A 14,513-nucleotide genomic window follows, 5' to 3' on the forward strand; every position below is an offset into this window, starting at 1 on the left:
CAAGAAAACAATGATAGGGTTTGAAGGAAGAAATGTTTTGCAACAGACTCATCATTGACTTTGAACCACAAAGGGAGACTGAGGAAACACTGGCTTCAGGTCAAAAAACCCTGGATAAAACAGGTCCCTCAGGTGGGTGAGGGGCAGGCCAAGTTCATCAAGTCAAGGACATTTTCCTGGCACCACCCTGGGGAGAGGAGCCTTCACCAACCCACCCTGGGCACGGGTCTCCTGCCATTCAGAACCCTCCCTATAACAAAAGGAGCAAACATTCATTTTTTCCCCTTACATAACTTTGCATTTAAATATATTCCCGGAATATGGCAGCATGAGCTCTTATGACAGTTCTTGAGAGTTCAGAAACACTCCAGCACCAGCCAAATCCCCTTACTCCTAGAAGAGCAAGGGACGCTTTTTTCTCAGTTCCCTAAAAATGTTGAAGTTATATTGAAAAATGTTATAAAAAGAACTACAGAAATAGAGTGCGGGAAAAAAAAAAGCTACACATTTCCAGTGGATGCCACTTTGCATTCTTCCTTGGAGGGTATCTACAAACTTCATAAGCAATGCCACCTGGCCACAGACCCTTTGCTGTGGGGAGTGCTCAGCTACTTTCATTATTAGCGAGTCAGAGAGAAGTTTCCTTTTGCCCCCATGATCTTATCCAGCACAGCTCCAATGGCTGTCACAACAGGTTTTCTGTGCCTTTTTTGGTACAAGAACAGGTAGGTCACATGAAACGTTTTCTGTGAAATGATCTTGCAAATAGTATTAAGAAATTCTGTTGAATTTCAAAGAAAAGATATGATTAAAGGTGGCTTTTGGAAGTAGAAACCTCGAGGAAATGAGGAGGGAAAATAATTGTAATTTAAGGAGTCCATTTCATTTCTGATACAGAATAATCACAAAAACAAGTATATACTGCTGGCTTTAGTTCCCCATGAACGATAACCAGCAGGATATCCACAAGGCCACCCCTGTTTTCTGTGCTTCCCTCCTCCTGGGCTGAGTCCTGCAGAGCTGCAATGGGAAGTTCTCTGTGACCAGGTGGTTAGCATGAAGACGCATGTCGATGGTGGCCTCAAATTCCACTTTGAAGTTGGTCTTCAGCATACGGCAGGTAAACAGCCTGGAGAAGACCATGTATATAGGGACAGAGAGGCCCCTACACATGTCCCCATGGGCATCTGAATATAAGGAATCTCTGTGGCATCATGGGCATAGCTTTTTGCACACCCACAGGTCTCCATGTGCACCAGCTGCAGCCCCATGCCTTTTCACCACCAGCTCTCCTGTAAGCAGCTGCACGATGACACAATTCATTGAGTTGGGGTGTTCTCGAATGAGAAATCTGGGGAGCAAGGCTCTCTCTTTGATATTCTGTAAGGTTGCTGGTGTAATCTGTGAAGTCCACAGGACTCGGAGTCAACTTCCCCTCCTGAGGAGCAGAGGGGATGCTAAATTCACCGGCCTTTGTCAAGTCCTTGGTCAACAGAGACTGCCTCATGTCACAGCGTAGTGTATACTGAATATCTGATAATAAGTCTCACACAGAACTTTGTTACCCCTCACGTACAGAAGAAATGCGAAATAAATTTGTTTTGCCATGGGGAAATTTCCCTGGCTTCATCCTTTCTATGGCACTGTTGATAATCTGGATAGGTTTAATGGAATTATAAAAAGCTTCAAACCCGCCCACACTTTTGGCACTGAGCTGGGGGATTGCAATTCCTTCCATTGTCAAAGACACTACTTGATGTGGGACTGAATCCTTACAAGATACGACCACCACACTGGAGAGCATTTCTCCAGCATGAGAAACTATTTGCTCTTCCATCTTGATGTCCAGGGAGGTCCCTGTTTTGAATTCTCCACAGCAGCCAACACTTCTGACCTCACATCAAGTTTTTCTTATCAATTTTTCAGGGACCCTTTTAATAGCATCATTTATCTTATTACTGAAAATATTTTTCTAAGTCTAGGGCTTATTTTTAATTTTGTTTATACTATCATTTACCATAACAAAATGTTTAAAATTACATGCTATCATATATATCTGTCTATTCCTTCATGATTTTTTGTTTTTCTCTCTTCCTTAGGAGATGTTCTTTTTTCTAATATTTATTTTAAATTCTTTTTACATTTAAATTTCAATCAATTTGGAATTTATTTTAGTATATGGGGCAAAATAAGGGCCAATTTTCCTTTCAGATGGATAGCCAATTATGCATTATTTTTCCATGAATTGAAATATCACCTTTATCATATATTAGGTTCCCATATATGCTTAGATCAATTATTATATTTTGTATTCTCATCCTTAGACCTACATGTTCATTCCCGTTTTATACTATATTATTAGGTCATAGTAGTTTTATAGTAAGTGTTAATATCTGTTGTATTAACATCTGTTCTTCAGATATTAATGTCTCTCACTATTCTTCAGTCTCATTATTTTACTATTCTTGTACAACTATTCTTCCAACATACCTTCAAAATTATTTTATCCTATTTAGAAAACCTTGTGATTCTATCTGGAAATGCATTAAATTTAAATACAGTAGATTATGCTCTATAAGGCTACCATGAACAGTGAATTAGGAAATACTGAACCCATTGTTCCTAGAGAAAATACAGGGTTAGATTCCTGCAAGCCTCTGGCCACAATATTTTTGTCAACCAATCAATGCACAACCTTGTTTTATGTGTTTCTGTATAAAGATGCTTTTTAAATATATATTGTTGATTCATTAGCATTAAACTCATGGTCAACAGCAATATAAATCATACCTGAATGAAGCTTATTTAACATGTGTATTTTTTCATCAAGGCACATCATAGCCTTGCTGTGCTTGGGAACACTAGACAGCAATTCAGTACCGTGCTTTGGGGCCATTTGCCAAAGTAAAATCACCAACAAAAAGCACAAATATAAAAAAAAACAAGACACAAAATAGACACGAAAAGGACACTTGCTTATAGAATGAGAGCTGAAACAGTAACACAGAGCACTATCTGGTTTGACCTCAGCTGGGAACATGTGCCTCAGGCAACTCAAAATTTTTTTGCCACTCTGCTTATGTCTGCAAATACTGAAAAAGCACCAGGAGTGTTAATTTTAGGGTTACAAATAAATTTTTGCAAATAGGCAAATTTGTAAGTATTGAATCTGCAAATAACAAAAATCAACTATTAATTTTTGGAGCAGGTACATTCTTATGCTAGTCTTCTCATTTAGAAATCTGGCATTTTTTCCTTTTGTTCAGGACTTGTTTTCTGTACTCAATAAAATATTGTAATTTTATTTGGGTCTTGTATCTTTTTTGTTAAACTTTTTTGTAGTTTCTTTTAAAAATAATTTTTACATGTATTTTGAATGAGATTCTTATAAAATTTATAGCTGGTTATTGCTAGTAGAGTGAAGAATTTCGTATATGTTTATTTTATTTTTCCACCATCATTTGAAGCCTATTAATTCTAGTAATTTTTGCTAGTTACTTGGGGTTTCTTAGTAATTCACAATTAAATTAGCTACAAAGAGAAGTAATTCTGTCTGTTATTTTTCTGCAGTTTAATTTTCTTTTTAACTATGTTTTCAAGAACTTCCTGAAATATTTAATAAGAGTGATGATATTTGGCACCTAACTTTCAATTCTGGTTTTGTAAATGAAAGTATTCTCAGTGCAAACTATCATATGTAAAGGAAATAAAACCACATCAAAAGGGAGAAGGCTTATTACCATGCAGATAGTTTGCTGAATCATTGAACGAATTCAATATTATCACTTGGCCATAACCATTAATCTCTTAGAAGATGGTCAGTGCTAGTGTGCCAACATAATAGATATCGAAGATGTGGTTTTTACTATTATTACATTGTGATTTAGTAATATTCCACATTCTTTTCTCCTAGATGAGCCACAAATCAGAATTTCTGAACTCATCAAAGTCTAGGGTACACTGAAAATTATTACATAAGAATGTTATTTTGGGGAACAACTCTACTGTACTTGGGGTGGACAGAGTACAACACATTGACATTTAGAGAACCCTGGCTTTGTACAGCCCTTGCAATTCCCTTTCCTCATCTCACCTCCAGAAATACTACTCTGGGAGTAGAGAGGAGAGGTTATCCCAGTTAACAGGTAAAGAAACTGAGTCATAGAAAAGTGAAGTGACTTCCTCATGGCCACACACGTGGTTAGTTGAGGGCAAAGCTTCTGTCTCTGTTCCAGATTCAGTCAAACCTCATTATCTTGTTCCAAAGCTCCTTGATTCTTTCCAGCTACATTCTAAAAGAGCTCATGGTTCACCTTATCTATCCATCCATCAATCCCTCCATCATGCGCTATACATTTTATTATTCATTCAGTCAGTCAGTCAGTCTGTCATTCAACAAATATTTATTGAGGATTTATCATATTCAGACATTATTATAGATTCTGGCAATACAACTGGAAACAATGGACATTCCTCCCCTCATAGAGCTTACATTATAGAGAGGGGCACAGCAATAAATAATAAATAAGTAAGATATAGGATGTCAGAGGGTGATTAAGTGCTTTGAAGAAAAATAGAGCCAGCAAGGATAACTGGGAGTGCCAGAGTGAGGAAAGTGGTTGAATGGTAAATGGTTGTCAGGGAAGGCCTTCAGGATGAGCCTACATTTGAGCAAAGACCTCAGCGGGTCTTTGGGAGGTGAGCAGTCAAGCCACGCAGGGAGGTGATCTAGGGTTGCCAGTCCCCCGAGGTGGCAGCATGCCTGGTGTATTCATGGAGCAGCAAGGAGAGCTGTGAGGCTGAAGCAGAACAAGTCAGGGAGAGGTGCAGCGGAGGACCAAGAGCTGGTGGGGAACAGGGTTTATAGGGCCAGGCTAAAGGCCACTGGAAGGACTGTGACTTTCTTGGAAGAGGGAAGGCCACAAAAAAGTTTGTGCAGAGGAGTGACATGATCTGGCCAAAATCTGAAAAGGGCCTGTGGCACCAGGAGTGGACCATGGGGAGACCGAGGAGGAAGCAGGGGAACCAGTTAGGAGGTCATGTGACAATGTGGGAGAAAGGGACCGCTGAGGTGGTGGCAGTAGAAATAATGAGACTCACTCGGAGTTCAAATCTATTTTGAAGGTACAACCAACAAGATTTGCTGATGGATTGAATTGTTTGTATGACTTTATGAGCCAGGTGCTGGAGTTGCAAGAGGGAGTGAAATCAGATTCCTTGATGGAGCTTTTAGCCAAATGAGAAGGCAGACATTAATCAGATAGTTAGATAAATAAATGTGTAGTTACAAACTATGACAAATCCTTTAAAATAAAGTCTTAAGGGTGGGATAGATGTGGCTTAGTCATATGTGAGGCAGAATCAGGGCTGGAACACAGAGACTGTGGAGGAGGAATGAAGCTGGAGAGATTAAGATGGTGGACCAAAAGGACCAAGACTAAGTCATGTTACAACTTTTCATTTTTAGCCTAAAAACGATGGGAAAACGATGGAGGAATTTGATTTAAGGAAGGCATAAGGGTTTGGAAGGGATGAGTGGGTGAGAAGTGCTGTCACATTTGTGTCAAAAATGTGTAAAAGATCAGTCTGACTTCGGTAGCCAAAAGAAATGCAAATAAGAGTATGGAGGCCGGGTACGGTGGCTCACACCTGTAATCCCAGCACTTTGGGAGGCCAAGATGGGCGGATTACTTGAGGTCAGGAGATCAAGACCAGCCTGGCCAATATGGTGAAACCCCGTCTCTACTAAAAATACAAAAATTAGTCAGGTGTGGTGGCAGGTGCCTGTAATCCCAGCTGCTCAGGAGGCTGAGGCGGGAGAATTGCTTGAACCTGGAAGGCAGAGGTCGCAGCGAGCCGAGATGGCACCACTACACTCCAGCCTGAGCATCACAGCAAGACTCCATCTTAAAAAAAAAAAAAAATATGGATCTTTGTGATGTGACTATGGGAATATAGAAATTTGGGCAAGATCTCAAGTATCCAATATATATAGATGATTAACATTTTATCATTACTTTCCTAGTGAAAGGTAAAAACAGCTGGCTTTAAGAATAAAGATAAACTGGAAACTGATATCTTTGTTTTTATTTTTAAATTTAAATTCTATGTGCAATATTAAAGATATACATCAAGATGATATCCAAATTCTCTAACTTTAATCATATATTGATTAACAACCTGATAGGTAAATGTGACATAGGAATAATAGCATCTAATTGTGAGGTCATTGTGTACTTTATCCTTTAAAGAGCCATAAAAACATATTTTAAAATACAACAAACTTTAAAGCAACAAAATGACCACAGAAATAGGGGTCTGGGATTGAGATGGAGATTTGCTGCTGGATGTCTGAGAAAAGATTAGAGAATTATAAAAGAAATTAACAAATGAATACCAATCTGATTTAAACTAATCTATTCTTATAGTCCCAGTAGGCAAAATGGAAGTGAATAAATATTTCTTTTTCTCAAAAGTGATGAGGCTGGGCATGGTGGCTCGTGCCTGTAATCTCAACACTTTGGGAGGCCGAGGTGGGAAAGTCACTTGAGGCCAGGAGTTTAAGAACCCCTGTGAGTATCATAGTGAGACCCCCATCTCTATAAAACACAAATATAAAAATTCAGCGAGCATGGTGGTATGTGCCTGGGAGGCTGAGGTGGGAGAATCGCTTAAGTCCCAAAATCCAAGGTTGCAGTCAGCTATGATTGTGCCACTGCACTCCAGCCTGGGCGACAGAGTGAGATCTTGTCTCTAAAAAAAAAAAAAAAAAAAAAAAAAAAAGTGTTTCTCTCCTTTATCTTCTGCTATTTTAAATTACAAAGAAGTGGCTACTTCAAAAATGAAGGTCACAAAAACCTTTTAAAGGGTCATCTTTAGGTTGGTGATCAGGTATGTGATGCATATACTGGAAGTGGCAGGCTGTGCCCCTCTGGAGCACAATTTGGCATTCTGAATTTCGAGGATTAACCAAGTTCGCAATTTTTTATTCAATGATTTTCATTGAATGAGTTTTCCCTTAATAAAAACATAAAAATATTTAGATAAATGCATGCATAGAAATGTTGACTCTAGAATTTTGGGGGGCAACATTTGGAAATAGCCAAATGTTCAATAATGTATTGCTTGTGAACTGTGGCATTTTCTTATAAGGAAGAGAGTAAGGCCATTAAAAATGATGTTTTGGGAACTAAGAATGAAAAATTGTATCTATAGCATAATCCCTGTTTTGGTTAATCTCTGTTTCACACTAAAATGTGAACAGCACTCATCTGTGAGTGGTGGTATGCTGAGTGTCTTTCTTTTCCTTTTTTTTTTTTTAAATAAAGTATTAGTTCTGAATTAGCCTTCCAAAAGCAAACCAGCAAAAACTAGGAATATAACAAAGTTATTCAAATATTCTAATATTAAAAATCTTCTTTGTCTTTCTGATGGTTTCATTTGTAGAAATAACTCTAAACATCTGGATGGGTCACCAAAAGGTCTTGTGGCCTCTTAGTTCTACTTTGAAATTAAAGGCCCTTTTTAGAGGAAAAAAATATCTGAAGTCCAACCCTCACCCCTCCTCCTGCCTTGTCTAGGATCTTCAGCATTAGAAAGATTGCTGGCTGGTTACCATAACACCCAGGGCCCTTGGTGGCTGCTCTGTGGGATCAGCCAATCCTCGCAGCCACTCACCTGGCCTGCGCATGGTGAGGCACACCCTTTGGATTCACCTGGTCCAGCAGCTGCTGCCTTCTCGCTGCTTCTTTCTTCCTACAGCGCCCCTGAAGAAGGTTGTTTCTGAAGGTCCTGAAGAGAAGTTTTGTATTCTGCATTGCTGACATCTGCTGAAAGGGCCAACATTTTTAAAAAGCGTCAGATCAGTTTACGTGTGGTCTTCCTTCCTTACTTGGATGGACTGGCCACCATGAAAGTTTTTGGAATTATTTCTCTTAAGTCCTCAGAAAAATAATCTTACCTCCTTCTTGTCCCTGAATTTCTTCACATTCTCATAGAAATAGCATAAGTCTCCAAATTAAACACCCCAAACCCCCTCAATAAGTCCTCTTCCTTAGAGTAACCCCGTCATTTGGCATTCTACACCTAGAGGAGGGCATCAAAGGGGACTAAGCCTGTGGTTGCTCACATTTAGGGTTGTGGATGCCTTTGAGAATCGGATGATAACTCATGGATTTATTTCCAGCGAAATACTCACACATTCCATTCTGCATACAATTTCAGTGGACTCACAGGCTCACCCGAAATCCATTTATTCACCCCAAGTTAAGAACCTCTACCAAATGCAAAGAAGGAATGAGATGTCTCATTTCAAGGGTTTCAGCACTTGAAATTTAAAGCGTAATAACAAAGTGGCCACATGGTGTCACTCTAACATCAACAAATCCAAGACTTTTAGCACTAGGAAGGTAGATCCTAGGCCTGTGAACCTGAGGACCTGGGTAAGGCAATGCCCACTGGAAATTATTTGGCAAGATTCAGGCACTTGACCTTTGCAGGCCATTCATGTAAAGGAGAGAAGGAGGGAAAACTATCCTTGGCAAAGTTAATTAATCAACATCCTTCGCTATTGTGGTATTTGAGGAGGTTGCCATCTGTGTGAAGAAACTTACTCACTGGAATTTAGTAATGAAAAGAAAATGTTCTTTCTGGGAAAAAATAGAAGCTTTTTGCTAAAATGTACTATGCTGTTTCTCTTCTTACAAAGAACTGAATTCACTTGCTAGGTATTTATAATTTTAAAAAATTTGAAAGGCAGCTGTGAAGTTTTAGTTGTATACTTTTTCAGTCAACATTGAGATAATAATCTTTCTTTTTTCCTAAAGAAGAAATATTTGAAATTTAGGGTTCAGGAAAAGACATGTTAAAAAAGAAAAATTCTCCAAAAATATGTTAGTAACTAGAAGTCTTGCTGCATCATTTTTGCCATATCAGAGCCCTTCTCTTTTCCATCTGTACCCATTTCCAGTGCTGCTCCCTGTAACTCTTCACTGACATTTTCTATTCCAGAGTATCTGATCAATTACTTCAGACTGAACTCTGGCCTTTTCTTGTGCCCAAAAACTTTCACTGAGACATACGATGTGAAGAAATCATACTTACGTTGGGAGATATTCAAGGTGGAGTTTGCCACTTGCTTAGTCTTAAATATTGCAATGTATGACAGGAGCAGAATCTGTGGTTTCACTGGAGGGAAGGTTTTTTCATGGCTATAGCTTATACTGAATTGATTAATGAATAGTTTGGTATGTGACATTAAATGTTACCTGAACGCAGTGCTCAATGACAGGATGAGACTTCTGATGGGACTTGCTGTGAAGACCAGATAAGAAACACATCTGGCAGATGTCAAAGTTGAGACACTTCAGACAGCGGTATCTGCCAGTTAAAATAGAAGCACAGCTTACGTCACTAGTAGATGAGAAAAAAAAAAAAAAAAGAATATCCAGGTAGAGAATGAGCAACCCAAAATATACAGAAGATGTCTGAGCTGCCAAATCAGTGTAAAGTTTACCAAAGTATAGGATTATTAAATGACTCTAATGTATTTGTTTACTCAAATACATCTTCATATGATAGTATTTTCAAATGGCATTATATTAATGCCATATACGCTATGGTATAGAAGTCTGATTTATTTCCCAAAATATGAAGTGCCTTCTATATGCAGGGTGCTGTGTGCTACAACCTTTAGGGTAAACCCTTAAATCTGCAGCCGCGTTTTGTGCAGCTGCACAATGCACTCAAATACTTTGAATTTAATAGCTAATTTAAAAAATAGATTTCAATAAAATCAAATTTTGGCTTGTCTTAAACTTTTGCAGGGTATGATAATATTGGGCCTGTATTCCTGAGCGGTGTTGGGGAAAATTAAGCCATAGATAACAAATTTAAAAATAAGCACTCGTCATTTTATAGAAGTCTGTATGTAGGAAAGATATAAAGTAGAGGAGGGGAATTCCTCACCACAGCCAAGTTTCTTGACCCATCAACATTGGAGATTTTTTCTTTTTGAGAAATGACAGCCTTAAATCCCTTTGTGGTCAGAAGGAGAGGAGAGAGTCTTGAGACACTCTGGTTAGGAGGGGTGTCCCATAATACTCAGGAAACTATTGTGATGTTAGTGGGGAGCTAGTAAGACCTAGCAGTCATCAGTTAGTAACTTTTAAGGATATTTGAGTGGGACCATGTTGTTTGTCTATAAAATAACAGGGAGCTATACATTTTTCCCCTCATATGTAAATTCTCTTCTCTAACTGCAGTGTGTGTGGTATAAAACTCTGTCCTCATATGGTGACAGCTGGTGAGAACCAGGCAGCAGCTACTCCTTTTAGACTGGATATACAGTTCTGAGCTAGCTATAGTCCCTACCTGTCCTATTTCCTTCATGTATACCACTTGCCTTGCCTTTTAAGCATTTGGGTTTTCAACCCCTCTCTTAAGGTTACAAAAAAGAAATATGATAAGATTCCAGTGCTCTTAAATTTCATATCTTGCGGCAAAACTTTGACATGGAAGGTTGAAGTAATAACTTCCAGAATTAGGTGATGCGTGATTAAGTGCCAAGTGAAAGGCATGGAGAAGAGGGGTATAGCAGAGAGGCAGAGGGAGAGCCCTATGGGCTGGTGTGGTCTGGAAAGTGAGGCTCATGCTATACATGGAAGGCTGGGCTGGAGATTAAAGCAAAGGAAATCCCAAGTAGAAAGAAGAGGAGGAATAAGGTAACGAAGATTGGGATGAGTAAGAAGGGTTTAAAGGACATTAAATCTATCAGACCTGCTAACTGCCCTGAATAACAGCAGGAAAAAACTTTGGAAAGCTTCTGAGGCCAGATGGCAGAAGGTCTGATGGTCTGATCAAAGTCATTTAGAGGCAGAACAGGAGAATGTAAATACCTTGAGATCGCCCCTCAGCTACCCTTGTTTACTGCTGTACTTCCAACCCTGACTCCCATGGCAGGATATTAATAAATAATGTGGGATGATATAATAGCAGCTAGCATTTTTGTGCATGTTCTATGTGCAGGCAGTGTACATGTGTTGACCCAGTTAATCCCCATGGAAATTCTTTCAGGTATTCATACGATTACCCTCATTTTGCAGATGAGGAAACTGAATTAAAGAGAGTTTAAGTAACTTGCACAAAGTTACACAACTACTTAGTAAGCAGTAGAAGATTTTGAGTCCCAGGTTACTATCTGAACTGATGGCCTGCCATTTTAACCACTAGAATAGACCACACCATCCTACAATAGACCACCACTGCTCAAGGCAGGAGGCTTGAGTTTGAATTCACATACCACCATTACTACTTATAGTAGTACTAATAGTTGAATTGAAAACTTAAGCTCACTTAAGTTTAGGAGAATGCCTGGTACATGGTAGGTTTTTCAATGAACATTAGTTGAATGAAGTTGGATAAATGACTTAGTTTCTTCAACTAAGGAAAAATGGAGCTAGTAAACCCTATCCTCCTGGCCTTGCAAAATTTTTAGAAAACTTTAAAGGTTGTTCAACATACATAAATGGGAAGACATTTACTTTTTCAATGAAGTGTACAACATAATAAACTATTTTTATAAGGATTATTTGATGAGTCATCCATGATGGCTGCTTTATCAAGCATTAACTAGATGGCTGTGATTAACTTATCTAGGATAATATGCTGCTCTATCCTTAAATTTGTTCCTCCGTGCTCTGAAACTACCTGCAGGTATATGAGAATGGTTATTGTGTGGGTAATGAGATTGGCCTGTTGTTGATGTTTTTACCAGTATAGAACCCAGGTTTTCTCCCAATTTCATTTCAACCTTCCATGGCTATCACAGAGCAAAAATGCTGACATGTCCTTCTAGAATTTTTATCTTGGATTAAGGCCACTCTATGGTCTTTGCACCTTCTCTTTCTTTAGAAGGCCAAATCTTTGTCCTCTTCCTGCTACCTGCAGATCTGCAAATGCATGCCCTCTAACATGGCTTTCTTCATCTCCCAAAAAACCAAAGCTACTGGTTGAGTTTTTTGAGATCCCAAAACATAAGCTTAAAGTTAGGATTATAATATATCCAGGCAATTTTTAATAGAATCCTAAGTTTAGAGCTAAGGAAGTCTCAGACATTTGATCTACCCTGCTGAATTTTACTAAAAACAAAACAAACCAAAAAACAAAAACCCCAAACTGAGGTCTAGAGAGGTTAAACACCTTGCCTAGGTCTCCTAGCTCTTTGTATATAGGACACCTGTTTATTGCCTTGGATGCATAAGGGGAAAGATGGTTTACATGGGGGCATTTTAAAGAAATTCTGTTCTCATTCTCAACAAATATTTGAAGGGTAGCATTTCTCGGCCTCTGCCTTTGCCATTTTTAGGGGCGACTTAAGTAAGTCACTCAAACTCTTTGAGGCTCAATTTTTGTCATCTATAGAATAGAAATAGTATCTGCTTTATGTTATACATAATAATTTTGAAAAAATATTTCAATGTAAAAGTTGTGTTTTATATAATTACAAAGTTAATCCTGTACTCGACCTAGGGCAGGACTTGCAGTAACTCCTTAACTAATACTTGCTTATTGGTTAAATGATTATAATGTACTCATAACATGGCAAATCATATTCAGATTTCCCCATTGTCCAATATAAATAATTTATTTTTCATTGTAGTATGAAGATTTCTTTGTTCCTGCTTGCTTGGTTTCCAACAGTCCTGTTCATTTATATGTTTTATTGTTTAAAGTTCAGTTCCTTGCAGAATTTTCATGAATGAAGTTTCACTGTGTCTTGCAAAATCTCTGCAAACCCAATTCATTTTCTCAGCAAAATTAAAACCGAATCTCCAGTTTTTCGGTGTACCAAGCAGACCTATTTTACCTCCATGGGGAGCAATTTCAGTTCTGGGTTAGCTAGGGTCAGGAAGCATGGGAAGGGAAGGGGAACAAAGTGAGCAGGAGCTGAGTCCTGAGGCCTCTTGTCCCCTTCTTCTTCCGGGAACCCTCAGTTTTGCCTTGTTTTTAGCTACCTGATGTCCCAGAGCTTTAGTCTTCCCACATCCCCAGCCCCTGTTCACTCATCGTGAATAATGGCATCTTCCATGCCTGGCCTACACCTGGTGGTTTCTTTCTCTTCTCCCAAGCTTTAATGATAACTCCAATTTTACTTCCCTATGGTTTTATTTGTGGGAAACCTATAACACTCTTTCTCTAGGATGGGATTTTGACTGTTAGCCTCAAAGCTATGGAAATATTTGAATCTCCCACCTCCAAATCTAGCTCTCAAATCTGCTTTTTGCTCCAGGTGGAGAGAAGATCAGGCCTGAGTTGTTCTCATGAATGCTGATGATCTCTGTGAGTCTGAGGCTCATTTGCAGTTGTCTGCACAGGGAGGCAGCAGAGCATCATGGCTGCAAAGCAGGGACTCCGGATTTAGGATGCCAGCCTCTGCGGCTTGCTAATCATGTAGGTTATTTAACTTCTCTGCAAATAGGGGATAAGAATACAACCCTTTGTATAGGCTTACAACACATTTTAAATGAAATGACCCATGTGAACTGCTCAGCTTGGCATTTGTCTAACACTTAACAAAAGTAGTGTTGTTAGGATCATGATGATGATGGATGGCTCCGAAATTTAAAAGGTTTCTTTGGAACAAAAGACAGGCCAAATGCAGTGGCTCACACTTGTAACTCAATGCTTTGGGAGGCTGAGGAAGGAGGATCACTTAAGATCAGGAGTTGGAGACCAGTGTGGGCAACACAAAAAGATCCCATCTCTACAAAAAATAGAAAATTAGCAGGGCATGGTGGCATGTGCCTGTACTCCCAGCTACCCAGGAGGCTGAGCTGCAAGGATGACTTCAGCTTAGGGGTTTGAAGCTGCAGTGAGCTATGATAGTGCCAGTGCACTCCAGCCTGGGTGACAGAGACCCTGTCTCTAAAAACAAAACAAAACAAAACAAAGACAAAATGTATTCCCCTTAGAGGAAGAAAAATGTCTATTAGTCACATTATGCGTCAGTGGAAGAATTTAATATTTCATCCATTATAGAAGATAAAAGACAATTTGTTATCAAACAGGATGCCTCTTGCCAGGAAATCATTGAGCCAAAAAAGTCAACTGAATTTCAGATGTGTAAGGAGGACCCCAAAAAGAATCTGAAGGGATGCAGCTCCAACTGTAGAACCATATGGAGAACAATAATCCAAGAAGTGCTGCTGATGACTGTACCTGAGTCCCGTGATTGGGAAAGTCCTGCAGACAGTGCACCGAGCAGGGTGAGTGACCCTTTCAGCAGCTGATAACTGGTGGCAGGTCGGGAGCCACAGGAGGATGGGGGGCTCAGATTGGACCCAAGACAGGAATTTTTCTTCTTTGATTGCTGGGCTCAACACCTGAAAAACAATGGCACCCTAAGATGTGTTTTTAAGCACGACTTGATATTTTCATTTTCTTTTCTGACTCTAATTCTGTCAGCTCTGCTGAAGAAGTTTATCATAGGAAAAGCTGGAGGTGAGACTACCTCC

At 39.2% G+C, this 14,513-nt stretch overlaps 1 protein-coding gene and 1 pseudogene across 1 annotated transcript in view; both read right to left on the reverse strand.

Annotated features, from left to right (window-relative positions):
• Positions 1-14,513, reverse strand: part of DYTN (dystrotelin) — a 66,873-nt gene that overhangs the window by 34,124 nt on the left and 18,236 nt on the right. Inside the window, 3 exon segments of the mRNA XM_003820801.3 lie at positions 7,678-7,826; positions 9,267-9,378; positions 14,218-14,381. Coding sequence (XP_003820849.3) covers positions 7,678-7,826; positions 9,267-9,378; positions 14,218-14,381 — 425 coding nt within the window.
• LOC103786474 (vacuolar protein sorting-associated protein 26C-like) lies at positions 931-2,273 on the reverse strand (annotated as a pseudogene).

This window comes from Pan paniscus, chromosome 13, assembly GCF_029289425.2.
Source record: "Pan paniscus chromosome 13, NHGRI_mPanPan1-v2.0_pri, whole genome shotgun sequence".
NCBI lineage: Eukaryota > Metazoa > Chordata > Mammalia > Primates > Hominidae > Pan > Pan paniscus.